Source organism: Dermochelys coriacea, chromosome 3 (assembly GCF_009764565.3).
Source record: "Dermochelys coriacea isolate rDerCor1 chromosome 3, rDerCor1.pri.v4, whole genome shotgun sequence".
NCBI classification, from domain to species: Eukaryota; Metazoa; Chordata; order Testudines; family Dermochelyidae; genus Dermochelys; species Dermochelys coriacea.
This window is the reverse complement of record NC_050070.1, coordinates 134,540,326-134,559,297: the sequence shown is the minus strand read 5'-3', so window position 1 is coordinate 134,559,297 and position 18,972 is coordinate 134,540,326. Positions and strand designations below refer to the sequence as shown.

Here is an 18,972-nt window from a genome sequence, read left to right as displayed (position 1 = left end):
CCTGTTATAGGTTTATAAAAACACAAACAAAACTGTAGAATTTCTTGGTATTCATTGTTAGTGTGCTAGTGATGTGTCATCATACATGGTGTATATCTTTGAGTATAAGTAGTTTAAAAATTCAACTGTTCAGCATCGGTAAGAGGGCGTAGCACGTGAATGTGAGAATGATCAGAGCCATGTGGGATATAGGGAGAAAGATGACCGAGAAGGTGGGGGCTAGGGGAGACTGGTGATGGAGGAACGTGAGAAATGAAGAACAAGAGAGAAACTAGGTGAGATTTTTTTAACCTATATTAATGTTCTCACCAAATGTAAATCAATGTGCACACAGAGGCAGCTTTCCAAGAGCATCACAGCCTCTATTTTTGAGTTGCTGCTTTTCCCACCTCTGCCTTCCCAAGTGCACATATTCCGCCCCTCTGTCCAAACTGTCCTACTAGACTTCTAGAGTTCCTGACTTTCCTGCTGGCCTCCCGGGTGTTGACAACCTCTGGAATTAATTGCTTCTGCCAGACACAGCTGGTGGGTGGAGCTGTGAATTCTGCTGCTGAGAGGAAATAGAAGATAACTCTGAAAGCCTAGTGGGGCAACAGACTATCTTCTGGTCTAGTGGGAAAAGATTTGATCTCTAACGGAAGACTTGATTGTAGGGAGAAGTGTCATGAGTCTACGGTGGACAGATTTTTGATTGGTCCAGAAAGCAAGGGCAAGGGATTCTGTCCGAAGGGTTGTGGTGTGTGAGTATAGTATCATGCCAGACTCTTATTAGATGTGGGATAAAAGAAAATTAAACAAAAGTTAAGAATGAACCAGACTTCACTTGGCTTTTGCAAAGCAATGGCTAGGGAGAGGGCAGACAGTTTTAAAGAGATGAACTGTGTAAACATAAAAAGAAAAGGAGGACTTGTGACACCTTAGAGACTAACAAATTTATTTGAGCATAAGCTTTCATGAGCTACAGCTCTGTATTTTCCACTGAATGCATCCGATGAAGTGAGCTGTAGCTCACGAAAGCTTATGCTCAAATAAATTAGTCTCTAAGGTGCCACAAGTCCTCCTTTTCTTTTTGCGGATACAGATTAACACGGCTGCTACTCTGAAACCTGTCATAGCATGCGACGTTTCATTCTCTTTTCTGTATCTTACTGGACAGCCACTAATCTGTTACTTTCCCCTTTTGTCTGGCATATGCTTAGGAGAATTTGTGTGGAAGGTCTGGCTTACTAAAATCGAAAGGATGGTCCAGTGGTTAGGGTACTAGCTTGGAACTTGGAAGACCTGTCCTCAATTCCTTGTTCTGCTGCAGACTTCCTGTGCTACTTTGGGCAAGTCACTTAGCCTCTCTGTGTGTCAGTTCATCATCTGTAACATGGGGGTAATAGCACTGTCCTACTTCACAAGGGTGTTGTGAGAATAAATAACTTAAAGCTTGTGAGGCCCTCAGATCTATGGTAATGGGGGCCACATAAATACGTAGGGTTGATAAAGGTTAAGAGATACTGAAATTAGAATGAGGAGGCAGATGTGGAGACCCCAGTTGTGACAGGGATATAGGTATCCAAAAAGAATCCCATCCAAGAGTAACATTTAAATGATTAATTCTCAGCAAGAATTTTATTTAAATAAAATAATGTAACAGTTTTTGCAATCCAGTGTGTATTATTATTATTATTATTTTATTATTTATTAGACAGTGTATATTAGAAACTTTACCAGGGTTTTATTATTTAAGTGCTAAATGTACAGAATCAAGAAGAAAGGAATAGAGAAAGACCTGCCATGGGGATTTGCATTCTAAGACCTTAATTACAGATGCAGTTGAACAAGAAGGGAGTTTTCACTCCTTTCATCATTTCATCTAAAATGATGGGCTGACAGACACCTATGCCTGGAAAGAGGATTTAGGGCTGACTAAAAAGAAAAAGCATATTAAAGATTTCTCTTGCAGAAATTTAAAATAAATTTTAGGACTCCTGAAACGTGGCGGATTGACATCTTTGAAAACTGATATCTGTTGTCCACATGACAAGTACTAGTGGACAATGATAGCACAGTCATACAGTGTGCCTTCGGCCAATTGTGGATGGACCACATCTGGGGCTGAAAGACTTAAATCTCTGCCCTTTCATTCTTGAAATCTTTGCTGAGACTACCAGAAAGGGTGCTGTGACGGAGTGTATTACCTCTTTAAGAGACAGCCAGGGGCTCACAAGCAAAACAAACTGGGAGTAATGAAAGAGGCTCCCTACTTTGCCCTGGGTCTGGTCTATTTAAACAGGAACAGAGAGCTTAGGAAGAGCAGAGCACCTCCTGGATTACACCCAGGGTTTTTTGGCTGTAAGATCCTGGCTATTACTTAAAGAAGTAGTGTATGTCTTCAGAAGTGCCCGTTATGATAGTGGCATTTCTAAAAAGAACGCTTTTCCGTAGGGGACTGGACGGGGTCAACAAATGGCCATCAAAAACAAATGACTCTTGGTCACTAGGGGCCTGGGTTAGATTTTATCTAATGAGGTGGAAGGCTCCATGTCCCATTATGGAGCCCATGAGCCATCCAGACCTCCTGCTGTATTGTTTTAAATGGTATTGACTTGACTCTTTCTAAAACCATTTCGTTCCTTTTTATCCCTGTGCACAGTGAAACACAGTTCAGTTCCTCTAGTACTACCACTTCAGAGAGTCAAGAATCATCTTCAGGAGATCATGCTGCAAGTGCACTCCAGCAGCAGCTCTTACTGATGGTGGCACGAAGAACCCTTTCAGAAACACCACGGGTACATTGTATTTCAGTTTCTAACATTTTAACAAATCATGTCATCTAAATATTTGTAGAACCGCCCATCTGGTGTGGTGGCAACCATTTTAACCCTTTCATATTTATATAGTATTGCTCCGCTGGGAGGGCTTGTTTGGCTACACGTTGAGTAGTATATTACTATACAAGTAGCCACATTGGTTTAAAAATAATAAGGGACCACTCTGAGCAAAGGTGGAAGAGTTGGGTCCTTAAGGAGCATTTTTGAGCTTTATTAATAATAGGGACCAGTTTTCCGAAGTGCCTTGTATTAGAGTATTTAGGGATTACTATGAGTCTAAATCTGCTAAGCATTTGCGTTAGGTGCATGTTAGCTGTACAAGGATACTGCCAACATGTAAATAGTCAGTCTCTTATCGTAAAAATTGAACACCAGAGGACACAGCTGTTAGGATTTTATACACGTTGCCAAATTCTAATTGTTTGACACATCTACTTTACAGATTAGTGTGGGCACGTAGGCCTAAAATAGCAAGTCTGTCACCTCTTTTCTGAACTGGGAAGTAAAATTTTTAGGGCCTGATCCTGGGTCCAGGATATCATTTGTGGGATGCCAGAGCACCCTCCACTTGCAAGAGCTGGAGTTGCTCATTACCTGTCAGAAGCAGGCCCTTAGTGCTCAGTTTGGTTTGTAATACGACAAGGACATAGTTTATTTTTATAGTTTGTGTGGGTTTGGGGATCTCTTTGACATTCTCCAAGCTGTCTTCCAGAATCTGAAGATACCCTCACCCCAAGCTTAACACCTTCACCCACCCCACCACGGCCACTTCAAATTTGATGTTAATAAACCTAAAACATCAGACAATTATTTATTTTGACTTAACTTTTAGTTCCTGTTAAAAATCTGACTGGAAAGTAGCTGATGTAAGCTGATTTAAAACTCGTTTTTTGCCTACGTATGTTATAAATGCATATAAAATGATAATTTAGATTTGTATAGAGATTTCTGTGCAAGAATCTCAAAAGACTTTACAAATATTTATTAAGCCTGCTAACTAGAGAATTATCATCACTCTTATCTTATCTGTAGGAAATCTGAGGTAATGAGAAGTGAAGTGTCTTGCCCAAGATCACACTGCAAGTTTGGGACTAGAACCCGTGTTTTTATGGCTTCTAATCTTGTGACTATAAGTGAAATCTTAACCCTATTGAAGTCACTGAGAGTTTTATCATTGACTTGGATGGGTCTAGGTCCAAATTTCTTGCTCAAGGTATGATCAAGGTCCAGACTCCAGAGAAAATAATAATAATAATAAAAAAATAACAATGATAATGATAAAAAGATTTTGAGGTCCATTCAAAAGTGTCTGGCAGTCAGGATTTGGCCTGCAGTCAATGTATTGACTACCCCAGGCTAGAATTTCACTCGGCGCTTCAGACACCCATATAAGTTAGCTGAGAGCTTGTCTATATGATGATTTAGTTCGTAGCAAGCTGGGGTGTGTATCTACCTGCACTAGCCTGCAGCGCATTAGCTCTCTGTGTAGACCTTGTAGATGTGCACTAACAGTTCATGTCAAAGTGGGGTAAATCAAAGCGCACTAACAAACTGTTAGTGCATGTCAGTGGACAATTAGTATGCCGCAGACTAATGCATGGTAGAGTCACACCCCAGTTTTCTGTGAACTAAGTGTTCATGTAGACAAGTCCTAAGTAATATTTCATTAATTTTGTGGATAGGTAAATGGAGGCACAAATAGATTTAGTGTGGCCTCATGCAAGTCACAGCCAGTCACTGACATAGCACTGACTACAACACAGAAGTCCTGATCTAGGCCGGAGTCCTGCAAACCATTATGCACGTGTGTTTAAAGTTAAGCACATGCTGAAGTGTTTGGAAAATCAGGGCCATAGTGCTCCGGTTAGATTTTTAAACAATTCCTTTGCTAGCATTGTCATTTTTCTACTCTTTTTTTTAAAGTCATAAAACTAAATTAGGAGAGTGGTAGTAATGAATTTTAGGTGAGTGTGATTAAAAATAAAAAGGAAAAAGAACAGGAAAATTGATTACTGTAATAGTTCCTGTTGGAGCAGAGGTGGTAGAGCCAGGCGACCGAATATAGAAAATGCTCCTATATGGCAGATATTATTAAAAAAAAAATGTAAATGTTCATATTTCACTTTTGGCTTTTTAAAATCCTTCACAGTATGTAGGGTAAAATGTCTAAATTGTAACTTAAATAATGTAAAAACTGTGAATTATTTGAATTGATATTTTGCTTAAAAATTACTGTGACAGAGGGAACACAATCTGTCTCAAATCATATTTTATGCCACTTGGAATTATTAATCGCTAGGACTCTCAGTTAGAGGCAAGGATCTTTTCCCATCAGGTGCGGTTGTGGCTTTTGCTGTGGTTGGTCTGAAGTGTGGAAGAAACAAGAAAACCATAGACAAAATAAACCACGGGGATTAAAGAAATAATTTGTTACTACAACTTGTTAATGTATTGTTAATTGTATTTTGCATGATTGGCATAACTTCTGACCATCTATAGGAAATGAGATTAATATATTATGTTACTTATGGTTGAAATAATATGGAGAATAAATTTTTTTACCAGTATTCATTTATAAAGAAATTGGAATGAAACATTGACATATAAATTCTGCTTTTTAGAGCATATACTTTAGTGGCAACAGTATGCCAGTATGAAACTGTGTGTTTTGTTTGTTTTAAAGCAACTGAGTCAGGACTTTGAGGACTCTTCATGCTCTTCAGCACAACGAAAATTTAACAGGCAGTTTTACAAATTTATTATATTTCCTGGCAAGTGGATTAAAGTCTGGTATGATCGACTTGCCTTGTTGGCATTACTGGATCGGTAAGCTTTCTTCATACTAAGTGGCATGAATTTCTCCTCACAGGTAAAAATGCAAACTATTAAAAAAGGAGTGAATGGTGGGACTCATTTTAAATAAATATGTTTAGTTTAAATGTGGGAAAATGTTTCTGTGCTCCAAGCCTCAAACTTCAGAGCTTTTTGTGGCCCATGACCCTTCTATATGAGAAGTATCAGAGGGGTAGCCGTGTTGGTCTGTATCTACAAAAACGAGGAGCCTGAAGAACTCCTCCGCATCTGAAGAAGTTGTTTTTTTATCCACGAAAGCTTATGCCCAAATAAATCTGTTAGTCTTTAAGGTGCCACCGGACTCTTCCTTCTATATGAGAAGAGACCTTGATTCATGTGAGGGCCCAATTTGTGCGATAGTCCCCAGTTTGACTCTGGACTCTTGGGCCTGCTGCCTCTGGCAGTGCAGGGGTGGGAAGAGGTGGGGCAGGGGCATTGAGGGGTCAAGCACCCACCGGGCGGAGCGGAAGTCGGTGCCTATGCAGTGATTGAAAATTAGTTGTTGTGTGTGAATCAGGAAAAGCGAAGAACAGAGGGAAAGGTGCCAGATTTTTGTCACTGAAATGCTTCCAAATTTTAAGAACAAAATGCAGGAGGGAATCCCCCTGGTTCCCCCCCACCCTAACTCAATTATTTGATGAGACACAATTCTGTTTCTTTCTCTGGCATCTTTTCTTCTTTTCTTTCCCCCATGTCAGTTGTAATCAGCTGTTTTGGCAGTGCTCTTTATCTGCTAGACTATTATCAACCCAAAACAACTAAGCCTACATAGCCAGTGACTTCAGGCTAGCCTGTCATGAGCTTGATCTATGTTCGTGTGGGTGTATGCCCTATACACATGTTAATATTATCTCTGCTGCAGATATTTCAGACGACAGCTTTAGTGTTCTACAGAAATCATGGTATGTAGTCAGAGAAGTTAGATCTAGCATATATGCCACTGTATATGTGGTGCTTTGTCTAAGCACTTCAAGTGCATGGAAAAATATCCACAATAAACTCTTTTTGTTATGGTTTGAATATTTAAATTGCTTTTGTCTGCACACCTGTTCTAATAAATCTTATTAAACATATGAAAGATGTAATGTTTCAGTACTATAGATAAGAACAAATTGTATATCTTTTCTAATTCTATATTGTTAGGTTTCAGAATAGCAGCCGTGTTAGTCTGTATTTGCAAAAGGAAAAGGAGGACTTGTGGCACCTTAGAGACTAACAAATTTATTTGAGCATAAGCTTTCGTGAGCTACAGCTCATTTCATCGGATGCATGCTTGTGCTCAAATAAATTTGTTAGTCTCTAAGGTGCCACAAGTCCTCCTTTTCTTTTTATATTGTTAGGGTTGCACTTTAAAGAATAATTTTAATATGACAACAGTATTGCTCGCCACCTTTGGCCACGTACTACATTTTGTCTTTAGCATTTTTAGTACATGAATGCTTATTATTCCCTTTAAAAACTGTTTTATAGAGAGACTTACAGGGAAATGCACACTAAAGTATACAAATTACTTGGTGAAATTCTATGCAGGAAGTCAGACTAGATGATCCTAATTGTCTCTGATAGCCTTAAAATCTATTCATCTATGACAGATGTGGGCAAACTACAACCGCGGGCCACATCCAGCCTGTGGGACTGTCCTGCCTGGCCTTTAAGCTCCTGGCTGGGGGGGGCTAGTCCTCGGCCCCTGCCCCGCAGCCTCAGCTTGCCGTGCCGTCTGGGCGGCGGGGCTGCGAGCTCCTGCTGGGCAGTGCGGCTGCGAGAGCCACCAGGTGTAGTGGCCCTCCATACACTTTTGGAACCATGATGTGGCTCTCATGCCAAAAAGTTTGCCCACCCCGATCTATGAAATAAAATTCACAGGGTTGAATACAAGGTTTAGGTGTCATAATGAGATGCACAACTAAAGACTTAGAGTGAAGTATTATACACTGATAAGTCCACAAGCAGTTGGTGTAGAGTTTTGAGGGCAGATCCTCCAGGTGGTGTAGTGTTCTAGTTCAAGTCATGCAGCGAAGGCAATTTACATCAGCTGAGGATCTGTCCCTTTATCTCTAGTAGTTACATGGGCACTTTTCTCCTTTTGAAACCCCTTTTGTTTATTTTATTCCTGTAGGACTGAAGCTATCAAGGAGAATGTGTTGGCTGTTCTTCTAGTAGTTCTTGTCTCACTTCTTGGGTTCCTAACTCTGAACCAAGGCTTTTGTAAAGATATTTGGGTCCTCCTGTTCTGTCTTGTCATGGCCGGTTGCCAATATTCCCTTCTAAAGGTAAGAAATTTCCTGTACACAAAATATCCTGGGATTTTTGGGGGTCCAAAAACCTGTAAATAATTTTTTTTTCTGTTTTTGTTTTTAGAGTGTTCAGCCCGACCCTGCCTCACCGATACATGTAAGTCTCAGCAAGCAGAGCAAGTTTTCTTTGTATAGCATCACTTTTGTACTGAGAGGGAATCAGTTGGTACTGCTGTGATGCTACCCAGGGTCATCATGAGGCACCACCTTACCGCTACCTGCTCTTAGTGTGCAGTTGTCTCATCTGTGCCTGTTGTAGTCCAGCTCCCTGGAACCAACAGCCTCTGGCAACACGAGTACTACCTTCCGGGCCTCTGCAGACCTCGCTCCATCTCTGCAGGCTAGTGACAGGCACACACCAACCTCTGAGTCCTGAGAGCAATCCCTGTAGCATCCAGCCTCTTGTCCACCAGCCACTCACAATAGTTACCAGGTATGCTGTCCCAAGAAGGACAGTATACACACAAGAAGGCTGTAACCAGGGTGGGATGAGCAAAGCAGCCGCCCAGGGTGGAAAAATGGGGCGAAGAAATGCCGAAAACCCCCCGCAGGGGGCACAAATATGTTTGCTCGCTCTGGGCACTAAAATGTCTAGTTACAGCCCTGCACGCAAGCTGAATGATTTCAACTCAGGAACAACACTTTGCTTAATACTACAGCACTAAAATAATTTGTAATTAAAGTAACAAGTTTATTAACAAGGACCAGAGAGTCAAAGATTCAAGTCAGTAGGGACAATGGACAGAGAAAGGTTGCATATAAAACAAAATATAACACTTTTTTCCTAGAGTCTATATTAAACAGGCCAAGCCCCTGTCTACAAAAGTTTGTCACCCAGAGCAATCTCCCAGCATCTCCAGCCAACATGACTGGGATCCCTCTTTCATGAATGCAAAAAGTGCTGTCCTTTTGCTTCCTTGGTTAATGATAAAAAGGTGTACTTTTGTCGTCTTAAGAAAAGGAGTACTTGTGGCACCTTAGAGACTAACAAATTTATTAGAGCATAAGCTTTCGTGAGCTACAGCTCACTTCATCGGACGCATCCGATGAAGTGAGCTGTAGCTCACGAAAGCTTATGCTCTAATAAATTTGTTAGTCTCTAAGGTGCCACAAGTACTCCTTTTCTTTTTGCGAATACAGACTAACACGGCTGCTACTCTGAATTTTGTCGTCTTATCTCCCAAACATCCATTGTTTGTCCCAAAAGTCAGGATGCCCCCCCCCAGGGTTTATTCCCTAGTGTGCTGACTTCATGTTGATTTCGTATGCGAACGGGGCTTTGTTTTATTGGCTTTTGATGCTTAATTTATATGTGAACCAAGACAGATAAGGGAATATACATCCTTTTGTCTGGCAGAAACCAATGCTGCCTCGATTCAGACTCTTTTTAGGAATGTATTTTCAGTATATATTCACAACTTCTTTCATGGTATTTGTACATACATTTCACAATGACATTAATGATCAGTGAGAACCCAGCTTTTATTGAAGATCTCACATAACATTCTGTATGGATAAATACTATGGAAGCAGGGTGCTAGGTGTAGTGAGATTGTCAGGCCTGTTAGGAGTTGCTGTTACAGAGCAGTGAACCCTTTGCCTGTTGGCATCGAGAGGTTCTTAGTGTCACAACAGTGAATTATTGAAATAAGTAGCTCTTGTAAATATTGTTTATCAAGAACCCTATTTTGTGTGGCTTTTGTGGCTTCAATACTATTTTTATTCATGATTGATTATTTGAATTCATCATTACTTTTAGGTACTCTATGTGCTAAAATATAATAAACATACATGTGTCTGAATTAGATTATTCAGAAACTCAGTCATATGGCATCTGACCAACATTTTCTCTGTTTTCCATTAACCACTGTTGGCTTTTAAAACAGCAACAATCCAGACTCATCCCTCAGTCTTCAGCAATAAGGATTTAAAATTAATCTTCAAGACAGATCATTGATTTTTAATCTGCTATTACTGACGTTTTCCTCAAAGTCATTAAGAAAAAGTACATAATTGGTTGATCAAATAGCACATGCTTCCTTATTAAATTAATCTATTCCTGTAATTGTATTTATATATAATATTCATCCTTCCTTCATGAAGTACCACAACTAGGAGAAGTATAATTGAGATATCGACAATGGATTGTTGTAAATTTTCACTAGCAGTATGTGTATTAGGTTACATTGAGAAGAGATATGTGGGATCTGCCTTACTGCGAGTATTAGCTACCCTGGTATTCTGAATCATATCTCCAGAGCAGTAGTACATTAGAAATACTGATTCTATGTGGGAAATGCATTGGTTTGCGGGCATCAGATTGTCCCATCTAGGAATATCTCTTCCAGGAATAATATGTGCACTGGGAAATAGATTCAGTGCATCTATTGCTCCCAAGGTAGTGAAAGAAATGGAAGTGTGATATTGGATACATTACATTAAACAAATAAGATATGTGTTCCAACACTTCTCAGTTGGCTAGCTGTAATGTAAGGCAACCAGTACTAGGTAAGGGGAATGAGCAAAAATCAATACAGTTGATTTTCTTATCTAGAAGGATAATGTAATGTAAGGGAGGGGGGGAGTTTGTGAACTGTTGGAGGAAGACTGAATTCTTTCTCCAAGTCAAAATATTGTGTGTGCTCACTCAGGACCTGAGCCTATCCTACAGTTTGTTGGTTTTGGACTCTCTCATCTTCAGGGAAGTCTGCTGCTAGATAAAAGAGCACCTGTTGTTTGCAAGCTGCTATTGGGAGTGGTGTGGGGAGGGTGGGAACTACAAATCAGCTCTGTCTCCTGGATACTTTCCCTTTGACAGTGAGTTTTAGCCTTTGTCATTTTGAAGACTGGAAATATAAATTCATTTTTAAATCACGGTTCTTTGCAGTTTATAATTGTAAGTTTTACCAAGGTGAACTTGAAGGAAGAGTTCATTGAAGGATTCTTAGTTTCCTTTCCTGCCTCAGGCATTCCTAGAAATTAAGGAATTGCTCAGCTATCGCACATTTGAAAGCAATTTATGCCTACCTGCAAACTGGACAGTGTTGATAAACATTAGTTTACAATTCCATTCCTTGTAGTGTATGTTATTTCCAAGGACTTAAATATTCAGACCTCAGGAAAGAGCTAATTTTCTTGATGCCAAAAATAGACCATATTTGTCAGTTCGACTAACACATTTCTACACACAATAACGTGAACAGTAATCAAATCGCTTGCACATGCAAACATTGATAATGTGCACATTTGTTTAAGAGGGGTGGTAACCAGCATAATCAATACTTCATTATAATCACATCCTAGCCTAAATTATTTGTAGCATCAAAGACGAAATAACTAATGAAGCTTAATTGAGGCATATTTTCATGCAATACCATGGCTAGAATTTTACAGTCACAGTAAAAATGTTGTTATAACATCATCCATCATATTATATTCTACATGTCATACAGTATTATAATAAAGTGATGATATACCTGATTCCCTCCCCACAAGCCTTGGTTTATTAAGAAGTGCCTATGAAAAAATACTTTACAGTATCATTTTCACTCAACATTTTAAACATGAATGGTATATTTAACATAAATTAAGCTAGAAGATTTAATCCACATTGCATTATGCATTATAATCACTTAAAAGTTATTAAATTTTATAATATGAGATGTATTAATAAAGGCTTGCTGGAATTAGTTGGCATCATTAAAAATAAGACAACAAGTAGGCTTGAAAGGATACCATACCATACTACTTCATAATTCACACAACTACATTAAAATTGAAGTAGATACGATGGCTTGATGCTAATGTTAGGATGCAGAACAGAAGGAAGATTAAAGAATGATCAGTGTTATAAACCTGAATGACAATGCAGCTGAAATTTTCCACATTAAAACAAGACTGGGGAGCAATGGGATAATCTGAGGATTTTTCTGGGTCCATTCTTTTTCTTGAATTCTCAGGCTACAGTGGCCCCTCGTGCCTTTGATTGTCTATGGCTGCTGGCAGATTCCAAACATTATTCCCAATCTCTTCCGGGCATACCTTGCAGTAGTCGGTTATGGCTTTGTCATCTCAAAACTAGACTACTGTAACAGATTCTGTTTAGAACTGTCCTTGAAGACAGTCCAAAGTAATAAGAAATAAGGAATAAATTTTTGACAGTGAAGATAATTAACCATTGCAACAATTTACCAAGGTTTGTAGTGGATTCTCCATCACTGACAATTTTTAAATCAAGATTGGATTTTTTTTTTCTAAAAGACGTGCTCTAGATATTATTTTGAGGAAGTTCTATGGCCCGGGCTATACAGGAAGTCAGACTAGATGTTCACAGTGATCCCTTCTGGCCTTAGAATTTATGAATCTAGTCAGGAGGCATAGAATGCTGGTACCTAGTGTGGAGTGTGTCACTATGAGCATGTAAGGCGAGAGTTCAGATCTCTACAGTGGTTTCCTGTTCACTTCATGATGCAATTTAAGGTGTTGCTGACGAACCTGAAAGTCCTGTATGTCTGTCCAGGACCAAGTTTTGTGTTCGATATCACAGCAGGCCTCATAGGGAAAGAAGCAGTCTAATGAAATCATCTGGGATCCTACTTCTGTGCACAAAGCAGAGGTCTCAGCAGGGTAGTGTCTGATACCAAGGTGATGTACACTTTAGATAGGTAGATATGTATGGCTTCTGCCTTTTGAAATTTTTTCCAACTAGATGTCTGCCAGAGTCTGAGATTGGTGAGTTTCAGAGTACAACATAGAGCTCATTTAATGTGATTAATGTTCAGTTTCTCTGTGTGGTGTTTAATGTTATGTTTTTAATGATTTTGTTTTGCTTTGCTTTGGCATTTAGTTTGGAATAGTCTCTGCTTTCAGTGCTTAGTCACCTAATTCTTGCTGCTGACAGTTCTAATGCTGCTTTCTGAGAAAGGATAGGGCCTGATTTTCACTCACCCTGCACTGGGTTAGCTTAGGCAAATAACTCCTACCTAACATCTGCTTAGACACTTGGCTTTCATTCACAAGCCCCTTGATATTTCCTGCTGTGTGTATATATATATACACACACACACACACACACACTCTTCCTCCCTCTCCCCCCCACCTTTTTCTTCCCCTCCTCCCCATTTTATGCGTCTTTCAGAAATACAGCCACACAGGAGAAAAACATTAAATAGAGCTGGTTGAAATTTCCCTATCAAATTACTTTTAATTGAAAAAATGGCTTTTCAGCTAAACAAAAATTGTTGGAGAACAAATTAAAAAACCAAAAAAACAACTATTTTTGTTGAATATTTTCAAGTTTTGTTGAAAAAATTAAAATAATAATAATCAGGCTTGGAGTTATTATTTAATATTTGACACCAAAACCCAAAAACCTAAAAAAATCAAATAAATAATTTCACAAAATTGAAAAAAAAATTGTTTTTTTAAATTTTTCACAGGGGAAAAATAATTTGTCAACCAGCTGTACATATAATGTAACCAGAAATCCGAGAAAAAAAAATAAAAATCTAAAGCTGTTGCAGGAGGACTTAGGGACAGGCCAGCTTTACCAGAATGAAAGTTATTTCATTAGGGTGAAATTGACCAGTACAAAGCAAGTAGCATTTTGTAGATTATTCCTTAAATTTATAATTCTCTTGTGTCAATGATAAGCTTCAATTCCTGCATCCCTATTCAATGGAAGCCTGTCTGGTCTGGGATCATGCCCAGTGTAGCCAACTGGCATGGGATGAGAATGTGCTTTTCTCTAATCCGTAAACCCCTGAAAGGCGTTAATGTGTCCACCTCCAGCTGCTCACACAACAGGAACTTGTTTTCTCCAGCAAGTGCTGTTGTAGAATTAGCTGATATTGGATCTCTTCAAGGAACTTCTACCTCCTGTCAATTATCCACTTCCCAGCCTCATAAGTAACCTCTCAGTGTTGAGCAATCACCCTCATGTGAAGCACAGTTGACAGGCCCTCCTTGAACACCCATACCAGCAGCAGTCCTCCTTTCTCTAATGCTGCTTGTCCCCTGTTACTGGGGGGCTTTAGTGGTCTGTCATGACCTAGGCAATATTTGCTCCTTGGGACATCTAGTGGCAAATATGTCAGGATATCACCTTAACAGATGGGTACCATGAGGTATTTCTTCCATTTTTTGATTGTTTGGCTCCTCTCCAGGCACTTCTACCTTGATTGAATTAGCCTCGTTAGCACTGACTCCCCACTTGGTAAAGCAACTCTCATCTTTTCATGTGCTCTAATATATATATATATACCTGCCTACTGTATTTTTCACACCATGCATCTGATGAAGTGGGTTTTAGCCCATGAAAGCTTATGTCCAAATGCTTTTTAAGTGGTTTTTCTTGGATGCAGTTTGTCTCTAAGGTAAACGAATAACATTCTAAAAACAAGTAGAAAACACTCCTAATTTTACCATTATACCTAGGTTTCTACCTTTACTTTGTTTTTCATGGACATACAACTTATTAAAGAGAAAAAGAGAGAGGGAAAATTGAAGCCTTTAGTATAATATTGAGGCCATGACTAAATGCTAACTAGGCTTCACTTTGACTTAATTCACATTTCCTGAATACAAGATGCAATGTAAGCATACCAGTTCCTAGTAATCTGCTGCGTTGCTAACTGATTGATCCTAAAAGCTATTACAGATCAGTCAATATTAATACCAAAGTATGAGCCTGGCTGAAGGCCAAAAAATTATGGTCACTTTACCCTTCTTCCAGATTAAAAAATGGATTGTGAAGAAGTGCTCTTTTACTAGAGAAGAAGTGCTCACTTACATTACATTTTGCAAATACAAATGGGTTTACGGCAACATTTTATAAGGCAAACCTGAATCCTTGTCACTTTGATTTTGGCTTTTCACACTCAAGCATCCTTTGAATTGCCAGTGTATAAAATGTTCTATTTACCCTTGAGCTTGCTGTCAGAAGAGTTGTTAATATTTTCTTTAAATATCTGCTTGTATTTTCTCCATCCTTCACCCCACAGAAATGTTTTTGAACCAGCTTGAATCACGTAAATGAAAGATACTTAATTTGTTCTAAGTATACAGGTTTATTTACCCTCCACTTCAACATTCCTATCGGAGATCAGCATTTAGGGCAGCACTTGATGGGGAATGCCACCTCAGGTAGCAGCACATTAGTGTAGGGTCAAATGGCTCATGTTGATGAAAAAATAGAATAATGTTGGTGATATGGTACATTTTACATAGTCCTTTTCATCCCAAAGAATCCCACAAGCCATGAGTTTGATTCAACTATCCTTACATAGGCAAAACTACTATGATACTTCAGTACACAAACAGGAATTGCTTCACTCACTGCTGAAATCGAGCCATTCCTGGGGAGGAAAGCTGCAGCTGTTTACTAGCATATAGTGTCACTACACAAAGATTAAGGACAGGAAGAAGAATACCACAGTTGACTGAAACCGCACAGGGAATTAAAGCAAAATATAATTACCCAACTTGGAACTGAGATAGGAAACAAAGATTAACAAACCTATGCTTGCAAAATGTGCACTGGGAACTCTCATAATGGAGAGTGGGCAGCGCCTCACTTTTAAGTCTCCTCAAAAAACACCGCCTCCAAAAGCACAGTGCCATAGGGCATACGTTTAATATAGGTTTTGAGAAAAGAGGTTCCAACTACTAAATCACCCATACCATCAGTCACTTCCTGGAGAAATCTGCGTTTTCCTTTGAGGTCTCTCATCCAAGTGCTGACATGACTTAGCTTGTGAGATATGATGAGCTTTCAACCTGAATGAGGTGGCATTAGTTCAGCTCTCATTGAAGCTTTTTAAAAAAAAAACAACAAAGAGTGATTGATTGAAGGGGGAAAAAAAAGACCAAGACCAACTGAGCTGAATCAGAACTGTAATTATAGGAGTTTGTTAAAAAAGCAGCAAAGGTAGGACATTCTGGGTAACACAACATAATGTGTTTTTTCCCAGACCATGTTGGAGATTAATGTAAGGAAACAGTGAAAAGAATGAGGATTTTAATTTTTGTAAGCCCTGAGGAAAGACCTTGGTATTGAAGGAGCTGGCAGGAAGCCTCTTATGAAAATGTACAGTATTTTTGTGATGGACAAACCAAATTCCGATACAAGAGAAGAAAGGACTCCGCTGTCTTCCAGAAGATAAACTGAATTATTTAAATGTCTGAAAATACTTTAAAAAAAGTTTTCATTTTTGTGTTCTCTGTGTAGTTCCAGATAATTTTTGGAGGGGAGTAGTGGGTCCCTCAATATTAAGTGGTTTGCTTTAATTTAAACAGTAGTGAGAAGTAAGGGGGCCATAAGATAGAAGTGAGGTAGCCTAAAATTAGTAAGGGGGCCCAGTTCCCTACAAGCTCCCCCCCCCGGTAATTTGAGCACTGATTAGGTGGATTGCAAGAGGGTTTTTAAAGGTATTTCTGGCCTGACCAAAAGCAAGGATGTTCAGAAAATGTTGGGAATGCCTGCCCTTAGAATTTCCGTCACAGGTGCTTGGCCCCACAGTGGTTAGAGCATGTGGAAATAGCCACACTTCTTGTAGTCGAACTGACCACACTGCAGGCTGCCTCTGTGTGTGATGAACAGCTGTTCCCTAGATGTCTGGTGGGATGCTCTGTGTACTGTGAGCTCAGAGGCAAGCACTAGGCTCTACACATTTCCTGCTCAGCCCTCTGCATGTTCTCAGGCTCATGTTCCCCAGTCTTCCCTTTGCAGCCAGCTCCCAGAGTGCTGCCTCCAGCCTGCTTCTACTTGTATGCAGCTCCAATCCCCTCTGACTTAATAGACCCTTCATTTTAATGTCCTCTAAGAATTATGGTGCCTCAACTGGCTGGTTGTTAAACTGGGCAAGGCAATGCCCTTTGCTGGCCTCTCCCTCCAGGCTCAGCCTGGGTGAGGGGAAGCTACCCAGTAATGAGCCAGCTAGGTTGTTACAGTATTAAGCAGGGGCAGTTTTAAAAATGTTTCCTTTTAACTTTTGATCATTAGGTAAAATTTGGCTAGTAGAGACTTCCCGAAACACTCAATCTGATTAGTGGGTGTTGATCCTGCGGAGTAAGGGTTGAATGAGTTCTGCCTAGTCTTTCGGATAAGTGGCTAGTTACTGCAGTCAAGGTATCAGTGACTCTCTCTCTTTCTCTCTTTCTTGAGAAGATCTAGGGTCTGGGCTGAGCAATCTTGAGGGTGGAATCCCAGGACAAAACTTTAGCTGAACTGTGAATTCATTAACAAAGAAATAAGACATGAAAGCAGGCTGTGCAAGGCATCATCTCTTTTGTGATCATAGCAATGCCAATTGCAATAATATAGGAAATATATTCCCATTAAGGACTTGGCTAATGGTAAAAATATAAAAATAAATGGTGTAAGGGTGCCCATTGTAAACACTTCTGTATGTTACTTAGAATACAAGTGGCAGGAACCTCTGATTTACAGACAGCTGAAGTGAGCTGTAGCTCACGCTCAAATAAATTTGTTAGTCTCTAAAGTGACACAAGTCTTCCTTTTCTTTTAGACAGATTTTGTGTGGGTCATGTCTGCTGATACTCTGATAACTGGACAGAGGCAGCTAGAGCTTTGCAGCTGGGTGAGCCAGATCAATGGGACTTTGCCTACCAGCTTCACTGTAGAAGTATCACTACCTTTGCTTTTTTCTGATGCTTTTGAAGCTCTCTCTCTTTTTCCCTTCCTCTTTCCCCAATTACCTCATCAAGTAGCAACTTTTCTTTTGCCTGAGGAGCTAGCAGCAGGAGGAATTGAGATGAAAGTGACTCACCCCTGTGTCCATTCCAGGTGCATTCCTTCCCCTCCTTCCTGCTCATAGCCTGCCCCACCCACATCTTTGAGTCAAGGATTGTTTCAGCTGTGTGTGTGGTGGTGGGGATGGTGGGACAGAGGGCTAAATCCAACTGCAACTTGAGGTGCTTAAGTCGAAAATTTAAATCTTCAAAACCTAACTTCCCGAGGTGCCTGTGTTTCCACTGATAAAGTCCACATGGCACCTAAATTTCTGCATGTGCTCAGCCATCTAAGTCCCAGGCATCTAGCTCATGCTTCAGCTGCAGTGCAATCCTAAAACTAGGCATTGCTCGACTTATCTCACTTGTGGGGCCTGATTTGGTAGGCATTTGTAGAGGTCTCTTTCCAGATCAGGCCAGGCATAGAACTATGTAGGTGGTGATGCTCCTGCTCCTCCTGTAATCTTTAGCCCAGTGGTTACAGCAGCATCAGGCAGAGGGGGAATTTGAACCTGGGTAACCCACATCCTGGGTGAGTACTGTAACCACTGGGCTAAAGGTTATCAGAGTACCGCAACCAACTTCTCCTCCTCCATTGTTTTGTGTGAGAAATGACTTAGATACCTAACTCCAGGAGAGGGTTCATGGCTGTAAATCCCGAGTGGAGGGAGGTGCCTAACTCCATTTGAGAGGTGGGACCCAGAGCCTCCCTTGGGTACAGCGAATCAGGAAGACTGCCCCAGGCCCCGCACTTTGGGGGCCCCTGTGCTTCCATAAAATCATGAGGAGTTGGGATGGAAGGTGAGGCAGGAGGCGGGTGGGTGAGCAGGGTGAGGAGACGAATGGGGAGGCGAGCTGCAGGTGGTAGGGGGGTGAGGAGGCGGGTGGGCGGATGGCGAGGATGAGAGTGGCAGGCGGGGGTGAGGAGGAGAGCAGCGGTTACCGGCAACTCCCCTACCAGAACCCCCCCTTCCCCAGCGCCTCCTGCCCGCCAGTGGGTCCCGCCGATCAGCGCCTCCCCTTCGTCTCAGCACCTACTGCTTATGTGGCATCAGGGGGCACTAGGGGAGAAGGGGAAAGGAGTGATGGTGCAGTGCACTCAGGGGAGGGGGCGGAACTGGGTGGGGAAGAGGTGGGGGGGTGGGAAGAAGCAGGGCAGGAGTGCGGCCTTGGGGGAAGGAGTGGAGTGGGGGCGGGGCCTGGGCAGACCTGATGGGGAGCACCCCCTCTCAGATTAGAAACTTGGTGTCTATGTC

At 40.7% G+C, this 18,972-nt stretch overlaps 1 protein-coding gene across 1 annotated transcript in view; it reads left to right on the top strand.

Moving 5' to 3' along the window:
* PCNX2 (pecanex 2) overlaps positions 1 to 18,972 on the top strand; it is a 250,569-nt gene that overhangs the window by 53,712 nt on the left and 177,885 nt on the right. Inside the window, 4 exon segments of the mRNA XM_043511376.1 lie at positions 2,642 to 2,777; positions 5,503 to 5,645; positions 7,789 to 7,942; positions 8,031 to 8,063. Coding sequence (XP_043367311.1) covers positions 2,642 to 2,777; positions 5,503 to 5,645; positions 7,789 to 7,942; positions 8,031 to 8,063 — 466 coding nt within the window.